General features: G+C 55.8%; 5 protein-coding genes across 5 annotated transcripts; 4 read left to right on the top strand and 1 right to left on the bottom strand.

Moving 5' to 3' along the window:
• The first annotated feature begins 2,379 nt into the window (after positions 1–2,379).
• Positions 2,380–6,041, top strand: BDZ83DRAFT_70782 (fungal-specific transcription factor domain-containing protein). Its single transcript, XM_060511553.1, has 3 exons — positions 2,380–2,986; positions 3,038–3,904; positions 3,954–6,041. Exons 1-3 carry the CDS (start codon positions 2,649–2,651, stop codon positions 5,854–5,856), a joined length of 3,108 nt encoding a protein of 1,035 aa, XP_060369222.1. The 5' UTR covers positions 2,380–2,648; the 3' UTR covers positions 5,857–6,041.
• A 1,518-nt stretch (positions 6,042–7,559) lies between these two features.
• On the top strand, positions 7,560–9,639 carry BDZ83DRAFT_748608 (F-box domain-containing protein; the record flags this gene model as incomplete). The annotated part of the gene is made up of 5 exons (XM_060513642.1): positions 7,560–7,760; positions 7,846–7,941; positions 8,033–8,954; positions 9,063–9,213; positions 9,324–9,639. The coding sequence occupies 5 exons, from the start codon at positions 7,560–7,562 to the stop codon at positions 9,637–9,639; spliced, it is 1,686 nt and encodes a 561-aa protein (XP_060369221.1).
• Positions 9,640–9,847: 208 nt separating this feature from the next.
• Positions 9,848–10,706, bottom strand: BDZ83DRAFT_789179 (thioesterase superfamily protein; the record flags this gene model as incomplete). Its single annotated transcript, XM_060515692.1, has 2 exons — positions 10,329–10,706; positions 9,848–10,258 (listed from the first exon to the last, which is right to left on the bottom strand). Exons 1-2 carry the CDS (start codon positions 10,437–10,439, stop codon positions 9,848–9,850), a joined length of 522 nt encoding a protein of 173 aa, XP_060369220.1. The 5' UTR covers positions 10,440–10,706.
• Positions 10,707–10,853: 147 nt separating this feature from the next.
• On the top strand, positions 10,854–12,619 carry BDZ83DRAFT_606969 (Pex12 amino terminal region-domain-containing protein). The gene has a single exon (XM_060507403.1). It carries the CDS (start codon positions 11,089–11,091, stop codon positions 12,409–12,411), a length of 1,323 nt encoding a protein of 440 aa, XP_060369219.1. The 5' UTR covers positions 10,854–11,088; the 3' UTR covers positions 12,412–12,619.
• Positions 12,620–13,859: 1,240 nt separating this feature from the next.
• On the top strand, positions 13,860–16,523 carry BDZ83DRAFT_748605 (uncharacterized protein; the record flags this gene model as incomplete). The annotated part of the gene is made up of 8 exons (XM_060513641.1): positions 13,860–13,954; positions 14,049–14,263; positions 14,386–14,479; positions 14,540–14,615; positions 14,717–14,989; positions 15,051–15,166; positions 15,232–15,678; positions 15,749–16,523. The coding sequence occupies 8 exons, from the start codon at positions 13,860–13,862 to the stop codon at positions 16,521–16,523; spliced, it is 2,091 nt and encodes a 696-aa protein (XP_060369218.1).
• Between the last annotated feature and the right edge of the window lie 59 nt (positions 16,524–16,582).

The raw sequence follows: 16,582 nt of genomic DNA, 5'->3' as shown, positions 1-16,582 counted from the left end.
GATGGCCAGGTTTGTCTGGAAGGGTGGAGGGGGAAAGGGGGGCACGGGGGTGTGAGAGAGAACCCGCACACTCTTGCCTGCCCGTCTAGCTGCCCTGCCCTGCCCTGCACAGAATGGATGGAAGCAGAGAGAGGGGGAAGCTTACCTTACCTTGGATGTTTGGAGAATCGAGAGGCAAGACTGACGAGAAGGGGGAGTGGGATTGGGAGGTGGGAGGTGGGAGGTGGCATAAGACCCCCCACACTCCCACTCTGCGCTCTCGATCCATCTGCCCAGATGGTCAAACGCTTCTTTTTTTGTTTTTCCAATTCAACCCACTTCCCCAGGACTTTGCCGCCATTGCTGCGTACGAAGTTTCCATACAGAGTACTAACGCGGTGGGCCAGCATCAGCACCCAGCACCCAGCACCCAGCACCCAGCACCCAGCACCAAGCACCGCCCACGCACCACCATCCATTCCATTCGATACCTCCACGAGGCCCGAATCTTCAACGGCAACAAACATCTTTCTGCCCTGCCATCCGAGCTTCGAGAAGAAAGACGACATTGTTTCCTGCCTTTGCGTGCCACCCCCATCTCCCTCTATCTCTCTACCTATCTCGACTTTAGCAACACAAACGCCCGTCTGCGCCTCGCGTTCCGTCCAACTACCATCACCCTTTGTTTGGCTTTGCGTTGCACTGCCGTTCATCATTCAGCGGGAGCCCTTGCATCCGTCAACTTGGCGAGGTGAAATCTTCTTCAGGTGAGGCATTCCAATCCATTTTGTCTGTCTCGTTCTCCCTCCCTCTCTCTCTCTCTCTATCTCTATGTCTCTCCGTCATCCGTCGCCTCTTTCCCGCCCTACATATTTCTTCTCTTTTCTTCCCGTTCCTTACTATGTCTCCCGGCATTTCGAACCCAACCCCCCGGGGATTTGAGAGACAATCCCACCTGGTACCCGTCAGACATGCCGCCATGGATCAGGAACGATAATTCGCCACGTCCACATCTACCTATGTCCATCCAGCTTCCAGTGTAGGAGACCATCCATCGCCTAGGACCACGAATCGAGCTTAACACACGGATTACTCGAGACGATGATGCCTCAGCTGGATGACATGCGACCAAGCTCCATCGGCTACCATTGCAGCCGCAGCTACTGCTGTAGTCGTCACAAGCGCTGAACACCGATCTGTCTGCCCAGCGGCGCTCCCCGACGTGCACTTGGTCGCCGCTTTCCTTGGGTTTGAGGTACCTACCTTAACCTCAGGTTAGCTGGGAATGCCACCGACGGACAGCAACGGTTCGCTTCGGTTTACTTCGCACTCAAGGGACCGCGCCGTTCGGTCCCAATGTACCCCGAAGCTCCAGGTACCTGATCTTGGACCACAACCACTGCTATCCATCTCCGCTTCCGCCAGCAGATCTCGTACCCGATACAACGCCATGTCGTCCCGTCTCCCGCCATCCTTTCACTCAAGGTTCCCTATCTTGCTTGTTAGAGGCTGGACCGCCCCGGACGACAGCTTGTGCAACTGGAACGGCGGCGACGCCTCCCCCAGGAAATGGGGAGAAGGAGAGAGAGGGAGAGGAAGGAAAAGACGAAACTCTCTTTTTCCCCTTCGCCATTTCTGCTCCCACCCCTCGTCACTCAGCTGCTCTTCATCCACTCCGCGGATACTGTACTTGCGCTCTTCAATCACACTCCCTTCCGGGTCGTGGGCTAGGCTCTGCCTGCAAGTCATCGCCCAACGTCCAAGCAATAGTGCATCGGTCTCCCTCGGTCTCCTGAGCAGAGATCTATCCGTCTAGAGAGAAAGCACTAGAGGAAAAGGAACAGAGATTTGATGGCGCCAGGCCTGGCTCATGGTTGTTACACGCCCACCCCCTAGGACGCAACGCTATGGTCCATCTCTATCGCCCTTTAGTCCACATCTCCACAGCCCTTAGGCCCCGGTCCACTCCCATCCGCAACCTCCAACCTTGCCGTCTCTTATTTTGTTTTTTTGACACCCACCCCCTCCCCTCTCTTTCGCTCTGTCATGCAGTCCAGCGCTCGTCCATTTTACCGCAACAGGCGGCAGACCCGTCATTAATACTACCATCTCCACCGACATCCACCTGCTAACCATTCCCAGTTGCTTACCTTGCCTTGCCTGATCTCGCCTCAAGGGTCTCGGTACCTCAACTGAAGGAGCATCTCACTGTCCTGAGGACTACGCTCTCAACCGCGACTTTTCCCTCACGCATCGCACTTTACCTTCTCACCACGCCGTTGCCGCCACCGTTACCTCTGCTGGCCGGTGTTACTCCCTCTCAGTCATGTTTTGAAAATCCTCTCCAATTGGCTTTGGAGAGGCCAACCCAGAAAACTCGAGTGCGATTTTGCGCACGCAGCTTGTATACTACGAAAACTGAAGAACACGAGACGCTCAGCACACTGATCCAACTGGACCGACAAAGTCGCGCCACCTGATAATTCTTCGACCGGCCCTTCTAGGCTTCGCAAAACAAGATCTCAAGTACCACCGTTGCGATAATAAACTCTGAGCGCAACGAAGCTGGTGTCTCTGCGTCTTGGTCCGTTACATCGTGACAGGACCCGCGCCTCCAACTACCTCGGGTTTTCCGACACCTATCTCACGAAGCTGCCGTCTGAAAAATCATGACTTCTGTTTTACCCGCACATCCAGCTACGTTCAAATCCTCAACCTCGCTGCCCTCTGCCGGGCCTGCGACAATGGCGACAAATCACGAGCCGCGAACGAGTCCGCAGCACTTCATCAAGCAGGAACACGAAAGCGGGAGGGGAAGACTGCGGGAGGTCTCCGAGGACAAGGATGCCGACATCATGGACGATGATGGAGACGAAGGAAAAGCCGGCTCCTCAAACTCGGACGGTGGTCCTGCTAGGAAAAGACGGAGGAGTCGCAAAGGCTTGGACAAAAAGTTTGAATGTCCTCAGGAGGGCTGTGGAAAGAGCTACTCCAGAGCCGAGCACTTGTAGGTGGTGCCGTGTATAGCCCATGTCCTACATCACTAACAACGCTTCAGGTACCGTCACCAGCTCAACCACACGCCCAAGCAGATTTATGCTTGTGACTTTCCTGATTGCAGTCGCACTTTTGTTCGGCTTGATTTGTGTAACCGCCATAGAGACCGTCACACGGCCAAGGGATCTGCCCTGAACCGTAAGGATTCGATGATGAGCCATATCTCCCCTACGACGGATCGTCCACCTTTTCCATTGCCTGGGTCTGCTTCGCCCGAGATTAGTCGGCCGGGAACGGGCTTCGCCAATATGCGGCAAGCCCAAATGCAGTATCAGTCGCCCAAAGACGTATCTGGTAGTCCGTTCATTCAGGCAACCAACACCCCGCCGGGATACCCAATAGGTGTGCACCCAGGTGGAATGGACGGCTACATGCATCACGACAATGGGTACGGAGGCGTTCAGGCGCATCGCCCCCCACAACAGTCTCCGAGCGGCCCAAGGCCGGTTGGACAGACCAACGGGTCTTACATGTCCCCGGTTGCCAATCCACACGGCTACCACACCCAGCCGCACAATACCCCTCACTCTGCACCGTACACAACCCAGCAAAACTTTCCGCAATTCAACTTGCCGCCCTCCGACTTCTCCAACGGCGCAGGTAACGTACCCCGCGAGGGCCAAACATATGCACCGACCACTTCGGCCGAGTACAGTGAGCAGGGGCATCCCCAGCAGTCAGGCGAGATGATGCTGCTTGATCAGATGTCTATGCCTGGGACGATCCCCGTTTTTGGGACCGACAGCATCTTGAGTAAATCGCCATATGTCACGATCCCCGAAGATTTCGTTGCCTACCTCTTCAACACGCAACAAGGAGGTGAAGGCTCACCTATGGGCCAGATGGTGGCTCCCGGGTATGTTAGCAAGTTGGTTTTAACCTTCGTTTGGCCACGAACTTTACTAACATTTTTGCAGCTACGGCGAGTACCAGAATCCCTATAGTGTACCCTATGTGGGAACAGAGGGCGTTCCTATGGGATACTTCCCCTCGGGGCCTCATCAAGTCATGGCTGTCAACAACCTGCTTGACCAGAATCTTCCAGAGGCTACAATCTCTGAGGAGAAGAGCCAAGAGATTTATGACTTCATCAACCAAAGATTCCACGATAACGATGAAGCTCCGGCGATGCGACAACGTGAAAGCATCTTGGAGGGTGACCGCAGCGACGGCGATCACATGCTCAGCAAGCGGATGATGCAGGCTTACATAGGCTCGTACTGGGTTCATTTCAGTGACCAGATTCCTATCCTCCACAAGCCGACATTCTCGCCTGACCGGACCCCGAATTTGCTTCTTCTAGCAATGATGACAATCGGTGCGGCGTGCCTCGACAAGACACATGGCCAGAAGGTCACAAAGGCGGGTGCTCAGCTGTCCAACTTCCTGGCCTGGCACTTGAGATGGGAGATTTTTATGGACCCGAATTTCAGGCCCCCGGCGAAGCTGTGGCTATTCCAGACACTTCTGCTTCTTGAGTTGTACGAAAAGATGTACTCGACCAGAGAACTGCACGAGCGAGCACACATCCACCACGCGACCACAATCACCCTGATGCGCCGTGGAAGGTCCCTCATTGGCAAATCATCTCTCGACTCGCCACCAAACCCCCGAGACGACAAGACGAACAGCTCACGCCATTCCTCAGCATCCGGTATGGCTCACACCGCAGACGAGTGGTGGAATCACTGGATCACTAACGAGTCAACACGTCGAGCTGCGTTTGCTGCTTTCGTCATTGACTCCATCCATGCTACCATGTTTGGCCACTCTACGGTCATGGTCACGCACGAAATGAGGCTGCCTCTGCCCTGCGATGAGGCCTTGTGGAAAGCTACGAGTGGTGCGGAAGTCGGCAGAGTCGAGTCCAATCTACTGTCCAACGGTGTCAAGCCCATTTCTTTCCTGGAAGGTCTCAAACGAACGCTCAGCGGCCAAGGTGTACAGACCAACCCATTTGGTCGCATGGTCCTCATGGCTGGACTTCTCAGCGTTAGTTGGCATATGAACCAAAGAGACCTTCAGGTCAACGTTCTTGGCGGTGGCGTGTCTCAGGCACTAGGCGGCAGAGACAAATGGCGGGGAACACTTACCAGGGCCTTTGATGCTTGGAAAGAAGATTTCGACAAGTCCCTCACTAGGACAGAAGGCTCTTCCGACCCATACCGCTACGACTCAGCGAAGAAGAATGACGCCAACGTCGTTTTCGAGAGCCGTACCGTACTGCATCATCTTGCACATATGGCAATGCACGTTGACATTGTCGACTGTCAAATTTTTGCCAGAGCAAAGCGGCTTCTGGGACGAGCTATTGGACAGCAAGATCTGAATAGTGCTCAGCGAAGGATGAAGGACATTTGGGCCCCAACCGCCAAGGCTCGCGACGCGACCTTTTATGCCCTCAAGTTCATCAGCTCTGTTCTCATACCTGATGGCGGCCACGCGCATCAGCCCAATGGCTTCAAGTACGATGAGCCGTACACTGCACGAGACGACGTACTCCTTAATAGGCCATGGGTTCTATACTTTGCTGCCCTTGTTGTTTGGTGTTACGGATTCGCTCTAGAAGGTCCCTGTCCTGATGTCCCGCCCCCAACATCCAAGCAGGAGCAGTTACGAAAAATGCGCGAGTATCTTCTGAAATATGGGGGCGCGTCCTCGCCAGACGAGCTCAAGGCGATGAAGGGCATCAACGAAAACACGGCGATGCTACTTGTTCTCAAAGACTCATTCGAAACCACCCGGTGGGAGCTGTTGCACGAGGGCGCCAATCTGCTCAGTAACTGTCTCCAGCTGAACGCTGGGGCTACCACGTTGTAATTGGCGAGTTGCGAGATGACGACCAAACTGCATTCAAGCCATTCTAATTACGACTTACACATGGTAATGGCACGACTTATTGACGACTGGAGGGATTGACTTTGAATTATTGTACCACTTCTTGCGATGACATGATGGGAGGATTACAATCCCAGACGATGAAGTTCGAACAAGTGGGAGCCAGCATGGACATTCAGCTTGAGCTTTTTTTTTTTCTCTCCCTTTTTGTGTGTTGTACTGTATCTATACCCCCATGATGCGCGCGCCTTACCGCAGCGCAATGGAATGTTCGTGGCATGGCAGCATTAGCGCTGAGATGGAAAAAGTAGGATCTCAGAGAGAGTACATGGATGAATATATTCTTACCTGATCACATGCTAGGTTTCATTGCAATGTCTACCTTGATATGTGTCGGCGCCATACCTTTTCCAGGTTGCGGTAGACGACCTGCTGTCAAAAGAGAAAACGGGCCTAGGTGAGGACGGAACGCGGGACGTCCGAGGAATTGGAAATCCCACCTGTCCGAGACTACGTAGCTCAGGCATTGCCGGTAAATTTCTACGCGCCGGAAAGGTGGCTCTGATGATTCCTGATGCAAGCTCGATGCTGTGAAGACAGCCGTCTGCCACGGGAAAGCCGGCGACATTGGCGAGTTGAAATTTTGTGGATCATATGCTCCGCTTCCGTTTGCTTTGGACATGAAAGCTCCGGTGTCCGGAGCCGGGCGGGTCCACTTTCCCGGCTCCGATGTGTGTGGGGCTAGGGTACATATCCGATAGCGCCTTTTCAATACTTTGTCTTAGGTAAGGAAGGGAATTAGTGATCTTCTCTACCTTGCCTTACGTCATGATGACTTATACTGATTCTGGTGACTTTCGCAGACATGGCTTCTTGGAGAGGGGCACGTCCATCCTTCCAAGGGAAAATTTTGGGGAAACGGGACAATCGGAAAACCGAGGAACTGCTGTGTTACCAGAGAAGTAGGTATCCGTAAGGCAACCTCAATCGAGAGAGCTGTTCGTCAGGAATTTGGCGAACCAATCTCAAAGGCATAACGACTTTGCCTGCACAACACACAGTGTCCGTCATTCCCCACCGCGCTGATACGCCGGAAGCTTACACACCCTTGACCTCCGGGGGGGGGGGGGTTGACCAGAGTGCAGAACTCCAGGCGGGGAGCTTCACGGATCGCAGGCAGGCGGTACCCACACGCGCGCCCGCCCGCCCTGAGATTCGGATAGGCACTCCGTACCACGTACACAGTTATCCCCGCACGAACGCTGCATGTGGTGGATCATATCCCGCGTGGGAGGTTTTCGTGGGTACCAGGCGGTTGACCAACCGGATAGACGACGTAAGTTTAAGCTTCCGATCCGCTGTTGTCTACCTTGCCTCACCTTACCTACCTTACCTTACCTTGCTCTATTCTTCCCACTTTCATTACCTTGCTACCCCAAGAAACGTTCCCTCTCATCGTGACCAGTACCTAGACCCCTCGCTCAAAATCTTGTTCCCCAAACCACTTGTCCATTTCAACGACGCATCCCTCTCTGAGCTGTGAACATACACACACACACACACACACGCACACACACACACACACGCACACACAAAAGACCGCAACCGCCGTCGCGCGATAAGCTCCCCCTCCAGTGGTCGAATCCGACGGGGCGTCGTCGTCGTATCCTTCGTCGTCGCCCACGATGTCGCAGCCGCCGCCGCTGCAGCAGCAGCAGCAGCATCAGGTGCTGCATATCAACATGCTGCCGGCAGAGATCCTCCATCACATCTTTTCGGGCCTCGAGCCCCGCGACCTCGGACGTCTGCCCCGCACATGTCGATTCTTGCACTCCTACGTCAAGGGGAACCAGAAGCTTTGCAAGGACGTGTATTTGAATGCTCTTGTATGAATGATCCTCGTCTCAGGGTTACCTTTGTCTTGCGTCGCATTCGTGAGGGAAATGGTCTAATACGCGATTTCTCGAACAGGACACACCGAAGCAGACTGGGCTGGACTGGGAGAGGGAACTGCACGATTTCGTGAGACTTGGTCTCGTTTGCGCCGGGGATAGTGTGAACGAAAAGGTAAGAGCAAATAACTCCCTCGCTCCCCCATCATGAAATGTAGAACACTCCAGGGTATGAGCACTCATTCTCATCCGCGCCCTCCAATTAGTCCCGCGACCTCCTCCCCTTCGTATCCGACGTCGTCAACAGGCTACTACAACATGCCTCCCCAACGGGCGAGACGCAGAACGACACGGGCACCCACGCCGTCTCCCGCAACGCCACCGCCCTGGCCAGATTCTTCCACGAGGAGCCCGCGCGGGTAGCTTTCCTATGCCGCTCTCACATCTTTGACCGCGCGCGCGGCGATGCAGCACGCCCGACGAGCAGCAGCCGCCGCCTGCAATCTTCGTCATCGTCAGCATCCTCCTCCTCCCGAACGGACCCGACCGCCGACGACATCCACCAACAGAGCGCAAAGCTCCACTGCCTCTACGGCCGCCCCATCTTCAACACTGGCCGCACGAGGTCCTCGCGCGTATACCCCTACGCCGCGTGCAAGGTCTACGACATGCGGCAGTACACGACGCGCACGAAATGGGGCCCCTTCCGCGACGACGATTCGGGGCGGGTGGACTGGGAAAAGATGGAGGCCATCATGATCGTTCTGGGCAGCAACATCAGATCACAGCGTCTTACGGCAAAAGTGTTTTCCAACCTCTGGGAGAAGCCGTTTGCGGGCTCGTGGTCGGGGAGCTACGTGCCCTCGCCAGGGAGAGGCATCCGAGATCTGGACTTGGAAGATCCGTACGGTGTTGCGGGTACGTGGTTGAGGGTGGTATGTTTCATCGACTATAACGATTTTTTTCACTATAATTTCCCGATTGGAGAGGAGCCGCCGCCGATCGAGGTGCAGCGGCCGCCGCTTGACGTCGGGGAGGCGACGAGGATCATTCTGATGAAAATGTTTGTTGTTGATGTGCAGCCGCCGGGGGAGGATGATGGGAAGGAGCTGCCTGTTGTGCATTTTCATGGGTTGTCGCGGTCGGTTGATGATTCGTGGGATGAGAATGCGCATTCGCAACTTCGTGGTAAGTTTTCTCGTCTCTTTTTCTTCGAAAGGAAGGCCTGCCCACACGGTGGAAGGCCCTTTCTTTCTTGCGGCTTTTTTTTATTAAATTTCGACTGATTCTAATTAGCTACTGAAGGCACGGTTCGGATGACCAAGGAGGGCGAGGTGAGATGGACGACGTTCTCCGTCTTCAACGGCCACGCGCGGTGGCGGAGCGAGGGGATCCAGATTGGTGGTGTCGGGTCGGCTCGCGGTGTCATGGGACACTGGTTCGATACGTACGTTGCGTCCCCCCTTCTTCCTTCCAGCCCCCTTACCAGTATCGACCAAGACCGGGGGTCGGGAAACAGTTCTGATTGAAGTTGATGCTAAACTCTGAGACTAACAGAGACTACGATCCTCACGGCCCCTGCGGACCCAGCGCCTACTTCAAGGTCTCGGACCGGGCCCCGGGCCCCAAGGAGGGCGACGACAATAAGATCGACATTCACGATTTCCTGCCCATCATGGACTTTGACGCGGAGCTGGCTAGCAACGAGGACGACGACGAAGACTTTGTGGTCGGGGAGTGGGGGGAGGACGAGGATGACGATGGGGGCGAGATTGATGATGAGGAGCTGGTGGAGGATTTGGCGGCGTTGGCGGCGCCGGATTCCGAGCTTATGGACCTTGTGCTTAGTGGACATCATCTTATAGAGCAGTGATGGGATAAGGGATGGGGATTTGGTGTAATCTGGTGGTTTTTTGGGCTTTGTGGATTTGTTCTAGTTTATGTGTAACGTCTACAGCTGTGTATATATATACCGCGTTGGTCATAGATATCGTGAGTCTCACTCAAAATCTCTTCTCATCCATACTCCTTACACTCATATTTCTCTGAAAGAAAAAAAGGTAGAAAACAAGATCGTTGCATCACAACTTGCTCGCGGGCGGATCGGTATTGAATTTGTGATGCTCGCACGTAGCCAGCACCACTCCGTCGCTCCGCCTCGTGAGGGTGCCCCTGAGCTGGCACAGCGTCCGGCCAATCTGGACAATCTCGCACTCGATGAGGCACTCTTCGCCGTTGGGGGCCGGGCGGAGGTAGCTGCAGTTGATGGTGCGGGAGACGCCGAGGAACTGCCAGTAGCCCGGCTTGTCGTTGACGAGGGCCAGGGGCATGGTGGTGAGGGAGTCGAAGAGGGTGGCGGCAGCGCCGCCATGGAGGTTGCCGGCGCGGTTGCAGTGCTCTGGGAGGACGGTGAAGGCAAAGGTGGCGCGCGGGGTTGGTGTGAGGGAGGTTGAGAGGAGGGCAATGGAGGGGATGAGGGCGCCCATCCAGTTCTGGGGGGTTTGAAGTCTCATGTTAGCTGTGCGGAGTGGAATGGATGAGAAGGGAGGTAAAGGGACGTACACCGAATTTGAAGTTGCCCGCGTCGTCCTTGTCTAGGTTGAGCCAGGCTTGTATGCGCTCTTCGCCTGCCTTGGCTTCGAAGACGGACTTGAACTGAGATGGGATGCCCATTGTGAGCGAGGTGTCGGTGTACGAGTTTGGGGGTTAGAGTGGGAGTGGTGAGAATGGGAGTGAGATGAGAAAGTGCGTGCCGTTTGGCGCTGACAGCGAGTCTGGCTCTATCTGCTGGAAGAAAGCTGAATCAAGTGAGGGTATCGATGGAATGTTAGGTAACAAATCATCAACCAGAAGACTATAACTGAATAGACAGGCAATCTATGTACGAGCCGCCGTCTAAAATGAGAATGATGGAGTTGTTGATGCTATAATTCGATTGAGTTCAGTCGGGGTCCCGAATGGGTACCTTTTCTCAGGTACCCATTTCCACACCTAGCAAAATGGCCCCGCTGGCTTCCCCGGGTTCTTGGTCCCTATCTTCGGCACGCTAGTGGAACTGCCTCGGCAAATCCCTTTCGGTACGTTCAACCTCCAACTTCTGACAAACCAACCGCCGACGATAAGATAACCACCTTACCGCAGCTGTACCAGCGAAGATCTGCAGCCTTCCATTATCACCAACCCACCCGACAACACCTGATCCGTCATCGCCATGCCCAGATAACAGCGCAACTCACTCCTTTGCATCCGCGCACTCGCAGCAAGAAACCATTCAGGGGACTGCCATCCCATCAACCTCGATGCCCGCCCGCCCTCGCCCACCATGGAGTTCATGACCGCCCTCCGGGGCTCCTTCGACGACCAGAAACCCTCCCTCTTCGAGCTCATCTCCGAACAGCAGCTCAACTCCCTCCTTCCGCCCACCATCCGATACCTCCTCACCATCGCGACCCAACGATACCCGCGCTACCTCTTACGCGCCCTCAACTCCTTTGATGAGCTCTACGCCCTGCTCATGCTCCTCGTCGAGCGTCACTACCTAAAGACCCGCGGCGGCAGCTTCACCGAGAACTTTTACGGACTGAAGCGCGAGAAGGCTCTGCACGCCGAGATCCCGCGCGCCAGCGCCTCCGCACCCGCCGTCGTCCGCGACACCCTTAAGCTCGGCACGAAAGACATATGGATGAACCTTGCCGTCGCCGTCGGCGTCCCCTACCTGCAGAGGAAGCTTGACGAAGGGTACGAGGTGAACGCGCCGCGGGCGCTGCTCGGCGCCGCCTACACCCAGATGCCGCCCAACCCGACGCTGAAGCAGCGCTTTCTGCACTACTACCGCTGGTTCCTGCGCAACATCTACCCGAGCGTCAACGCGGCCTACTACTTTGCGCTGCTGTCGTTCAACCTAGCCTACCTGTTTGACAACAGCAAGTACCACAACCCGTTCCTGTGGCTCATCGGCACCCGCATGAGGAGGATGACGGGCGCCGACTACCAGGCCATTGACGCGCTCACGAGCGGCGGCAAGGCGAACGGAAAGCCCGGCGCACCGCCCGGGTGGAGATCCCTCTTCTCCCCGCGCGAGATGGGCCCGCGCCTGCTATCCAGCTTGTCTCTGCTGCTGCCCATGAGCATCTTTGCGCTCAAGTTCCTCGAGTGGTGGCACGCGTCCGACTTCGCCAAGCAGCTGTCGCGCAAGGCATCCGAGACGCTGGATCTCCCGCCCCCTGTGGTCTCGGGCTTGGGGGCCGGCAAGGGAGGAGCTGGAAGAGCTGGCACTGCCGAGACGGGCAAGGACAAGGAGAAGGCGGTCAGCGGCGACGACGAGTCGGCGGACGCGGCCGTTCCGGCTGCTGAGACGGCGCCTATCGCGACGCCTTCGCTGTTGCCCATTTACACGGTGACTGCGCCCGAGGACTCGGCGTTGTGCCCCATCTGCGAGGACCCCATCGTTACGCCGACGGCGTGTCAGACGGGTATCGTATACTGCTACACGTGTATTCACCGCTGGGTGGAGGGTTTGCATTCGATGCAGGAAGATTTCATGGGAGACAAGGAGGGCAAGTGGGAGAGCGGACAGGGGCGGTGTGCGGTCACTGGCCGACGCGTCCTGGGAGGCACGGAGGGGCTGAGGAGGATCATGGTGTAAGACTAGTACAGCTGTCAGAGGGCATTTGGGTCAGTAGTCTACCGACGACGAGAAAGAGTCGGGGTGAGTGTTGATGGGAGGGATCGCTTAAACCTGGTGGGCATAAGCCGAAAAAGGCCATGGCGTTTGGGTCACGAACTTTGTCTTTTTTTGCCGCTTGTATGCCATATCCACCATATGAATAATATACCCACTCATGATCTAGAGCATCCGTCTTTTTTTTTTTTTTTTGCCCTGAGAACTTCGGAGGTGGAGACCCGGTGGAAGCAAGGGTCGGACTTGAAGAATGCGGGACTTGCGAATACCTCCACCGATTGGAATGGAGGGGAGGATGTCTCACATCGGGGCGGTGGTCCGGCCCCACGCCCCCCCCGATCCCTTTCTTCATGATCTGGCATTCGATACAAGTGTTCTTGGGTGGACTTCTATTGGGTTTCACGTTTTTTCTCTTCACTCTCGTCCTTTTCTCTGGGCGGCACCTCCTGTCTCGCCGTCAGGATGTCTCGGTCTGCCGAGTCTGCCACGCTCGGAGGGTTGATGGATGGGCAAGAGGAAGGCAACTTTTTGAGCGAAGCTAGCGATGCTTGCATTCCTCCTGTTTCCCTTCTTTCTCTCGCCAACGTTGCTCCCCTTCCTTGACTTTCTTCTTTTGGAGTGGATATTGCGTGGTTGGGTTTCTCGAAATGGATTACCTGCGTATTGAATTCTCTGTCGTCTCCCACCAGACCGGTCTAGCTTTCTTGTCCTTTTTTGGTTTTCCAGTGTCTCCAATTAGGTGTAGCCTGTAGAACTCGCTCTCTCGTCTGAGGCTCTGAGGAGCTACTCTTTGTGGAGAAGCAAACGTCACCTATTCTAAATGGGCCTGCTTTGAGGAGGCTGGGAGGGAGATGGATTTCGAGAGCCCTAAGGCTCGGGTCCTTGGATAAGTCCTTGGCCAGACGGCGGTCGAGCAATGGCATTCCTGGCCGGATGTGAGGGCTGCGATGATGGTGGTGTGGTTCTCATGTGGAGGAGGGCAGACTTGAAAATCCATTCGTCGAGGTTCGCATCTTTGGTGATTCTGTACCTGGATCAGTCGCAAGGGAGATGTTGACGAGCAAAGGGTTATAAGGAAACTACACCCCTCTCTCCAAAGGGTCTCATGACATCTGGTCTCTGTTCGATCATTGAAACTGAGTCGTGGCGTATTTCTCTCACTCTCCTTCTCTCTATCTCTCTCTGTTTATCCGAATCAACCAGTGTCTCTCGTTGACGTGTGCATGCCCATCGGTTTCCGATCATCGATCGCTGACGCACCCGACCTCTCTCGCTCTACTCAAGTTTTAGGGTGGTCGCTTATACACTCTCTTAAGTCTGATAACACAACAAAGGGCACAACAAGAAACCTCCAAAAGACACGAACAAAGGTGTAAAGGAATAGTAGGAGAGGAAGAGGAAGAGAAGCCAAGATGGCGTACAGCTTATCGCAGTCGTACTTTGGCGCGAATCTGATTTCAGATTTCAACTTTATCAACTATGCCGACCCGTCCAACGGCTTCGTAAGGTACGTCTTTTCTTTCTCATACTCACGGATATCGGTCTCGGCCCTGCTATTTTTCGAACAGAGTTGGACATGGATGAACTGACGGCAACGATAGGTACCAAAGCCAGCCCGACGCCCTCGCAAAGGGCCTCTACTTCATCGACCCGGACACGCAGGCCGTGACGCTGGGCGTGGACAACAAGAACACGTACGGTTTGAGCGACGGGCGGCCGAGCTTGAGGCTGGAGAGCAAGAGGCAGTATAATCATGGACTGTTCATTGGTGATTTCGCGCACATGCCGCCGTCGGTTTGCGGGTTGTGGCCTGCGTGTAAGTTTGGATCCCTCCTTTTTGGGTTCCTTCAACTTGCCGAGTGTTGGGGGGGATCAGACCCGTTGAAGAGGTATCGAATCACCTTTCTTGGCTCACTGGCTGACACTTGATTTGAATAGTCTGGATGTATGGACCGGACTGGCCTACAAGCGGAGAGATTGATATCATCGAGGGCGCGAACCAGGCTACGAAGAATATCCTCTCCGGACACACGTGAGTCTCAACACCATGGCGATACCATCTTGAAAGCCGGTTCTGACACGAAAGAAATAGGACATCAGGATGCCGTATCCCAGATTCCCCCGCAGCTGCCGGCCAGCCTCTCCTCCTCGACTGTGAAAGCCCAGGCGTATGTAGTCTCCTCAACGAAGCCCCCGGCCCCTTTTCTCTTCATCGTTTGGTGACGTGTGACTGTTCTCTCTTTCTCGCTAACAATAGACCAAAATTTAGACCACCAACAACGCCGGCTGCAACTACCTTCCCCCAGCCTCGGACACACACACCTACGGAGACGCCTTCAACGCCGTCGGCGGCGGCGTCTACGCGCTCGAGTGGACCTCGGAAGCCATCAGCATCTGGCACTGGCCGCGGCAGAGCATCCCGGACGATATCATTGCCAAGAATCCGGATCCGTCCGGCTGGGGATTGCCGTCTGCGCTTTTCGGAACGTCAACTTGCGATGTGGACACGTACTTCAAGGATATGAGCATTGTGATTCAGACGGTATGTTTTGCGCGAAGTTGCGTGAGTATGTTACAAGCCAAGCTGACCATGAGGTATCCAGAACTTTTGCGGTGATTATGCTGCCCATATCTGGGGCCAAGACGGAGATACATGCAACCAGCGAGCGCCGACGTGCGTTGAATATGTGGCGAACAATCCTACCGCATTTGCGAACGCGTAGGTCATCGAGCCTTTCTTGAACATTCTCCCTAGAACCTGTCTGACGAGAAGCGAACAACCAGGTACTGGGAAGTCAACTACATCGACGTCTACGAACAAGGCCTCGCCACAAACACCACTGCCAGCCCGTCCGAACCGACAACAACGACGACGGTCCAGACCACGTCGACCATCTACACCACGGTACCAAACCCTGCCACCATCGTGACGAGCTTTACGCAAAACGGTACCGTCATCGTGTCTACCGCCACAGTGCAGTCCTCCCAGGTATCGTCCGTCGTCATGTCCACCGTCGTGGGACCGACCGCCACCGCGCCGCCGAGCCCCTCGACGGACCCTGTTGTCCCAGGGCGCGAGCCGGCGACGATCGGGGAGTACGCGTACCTCGGCTGCTTCGGCTCCGGGACAGGGTTCCAGAGCTTCTTGTTAAAAGCCTCGGCGGCGGATATGACGCTGGACAAGTGTATTGATCTCTGCAGGCCTGGGAAATATGCCGGTGTCCGCGAAAGGTAACGTCTCGGAACCATCTTCATCTCATATCACGTCAAATATTTCACTCACTAACACATTACCTCCCAGCGAATGCTTCTGCGCAGATGACCTCGACCCAGACACCAGAGCAACAACAGACCGCGCCCTCTGCAACAGCCCCTGCCCAGGAAACAGCACTCAGCTCTGCGGCGGCACCACAAGCACCCCAGCCACAAAGCCAAAGCGAGACACCCTTCCGCCGTCCTTCTCCTCGAACCCCCACCGCCGCCTCATGCACCTCCACCTCCACCGCCGCGCCGCGCCCTCAACCTACCTCCTGTCAGTCTACGCCCGCCTCACGGACGAAGTCCCCCCCAACGCCCCGCCCCTGGGCGATCCGGAACCCCATACCCCGTCCACATCGACGCTCGTGACGACGGTGACCTACACCACCGTCTGCGCGACCGACGCGGCGCGCCTGACGCCCGCGGAGCACTGTACCACGATCCTGGTGCCGGGGTGCAACAAGTACTGCGGCGGTGATGGAATGCAGCCCGCGGCGGTGAGCGTGCCGATGACGACGACGGTGGCTTCGTGCGCTGGGTGTGGTGCCGACGGCGCGGACCGTGTGACGCTGACGGTGCCGTTTTTGGTGCTTGCGGTGCCGGGCACCGGAGCCGGCGCCGGGGTCGGGACGTCGACGGGTTATTGGCCCACTGGATCGGTGACTGGTGCGGTGGCGACGCCGCCTGCGACCGGGAGACCCACTCCGTCCATGGTGTCTGTTAGTGCAGGCGCGTCCGTGGCCGAGGTGAACTTTGGGTGGGCTGTTGGGTTGGGGGTCGCTATTGCGGTTGTACGATTCGCGTTGATGTTTTTCTGATGAAGTGGAAGTGTGGATTTGACTTCGAGAAGACGTACGAATCGGTGGGCTGGTTCCCG

The sequence above is a fragment of the Colletotrichum acutatum genome, assembly GCF_030867785.1.
Source record: "Colletotrichum acutatum strain CBS 112980 chromosome Unknown BDZ83scaffold_13, whole genome shotgun sequence".
NCBI lineage: Eukaryota > Fungi > Ascomycota > Sordariomycetes > Glomerellales > Glomerellaceae > Colletotrichum > Colletotrichum acutatum.
This window is presented reverse-complemented; position numbering and strand designations above follow the sequence as displayed.

Coding starts and splice junctions, on each gene's coding strand:
- BDZ83DRAFT_70782 (XM_060511553.1), top strand. CDS start 2,649: ATGACTTCTGTTTTACCCGCACATCCAGCTACGTTCAAATCCTCAACC. Junction 2,987..3,037: donor TACTCCAGAGCCGAGCACTT/GTAGGTGGTGCC, acceptor ACAACGCTTCAG/GTACCGTCACCAGCTCAACC. Junction 3,905..3,953: donor GCTCCCGGGTATGTTAGCAA/GTTGGTTTTAAC, acceptor ACATTTTTGCAG/CTACGGCGAGTACCAGAATC.
- BDZ83DRAFT_606969 (XM_060507403.1), top strand. CDS start 11,089: ATGGAGTTCATGACCGCCCTCCGGGGCTCCTTCGACGACCAGAAACCC.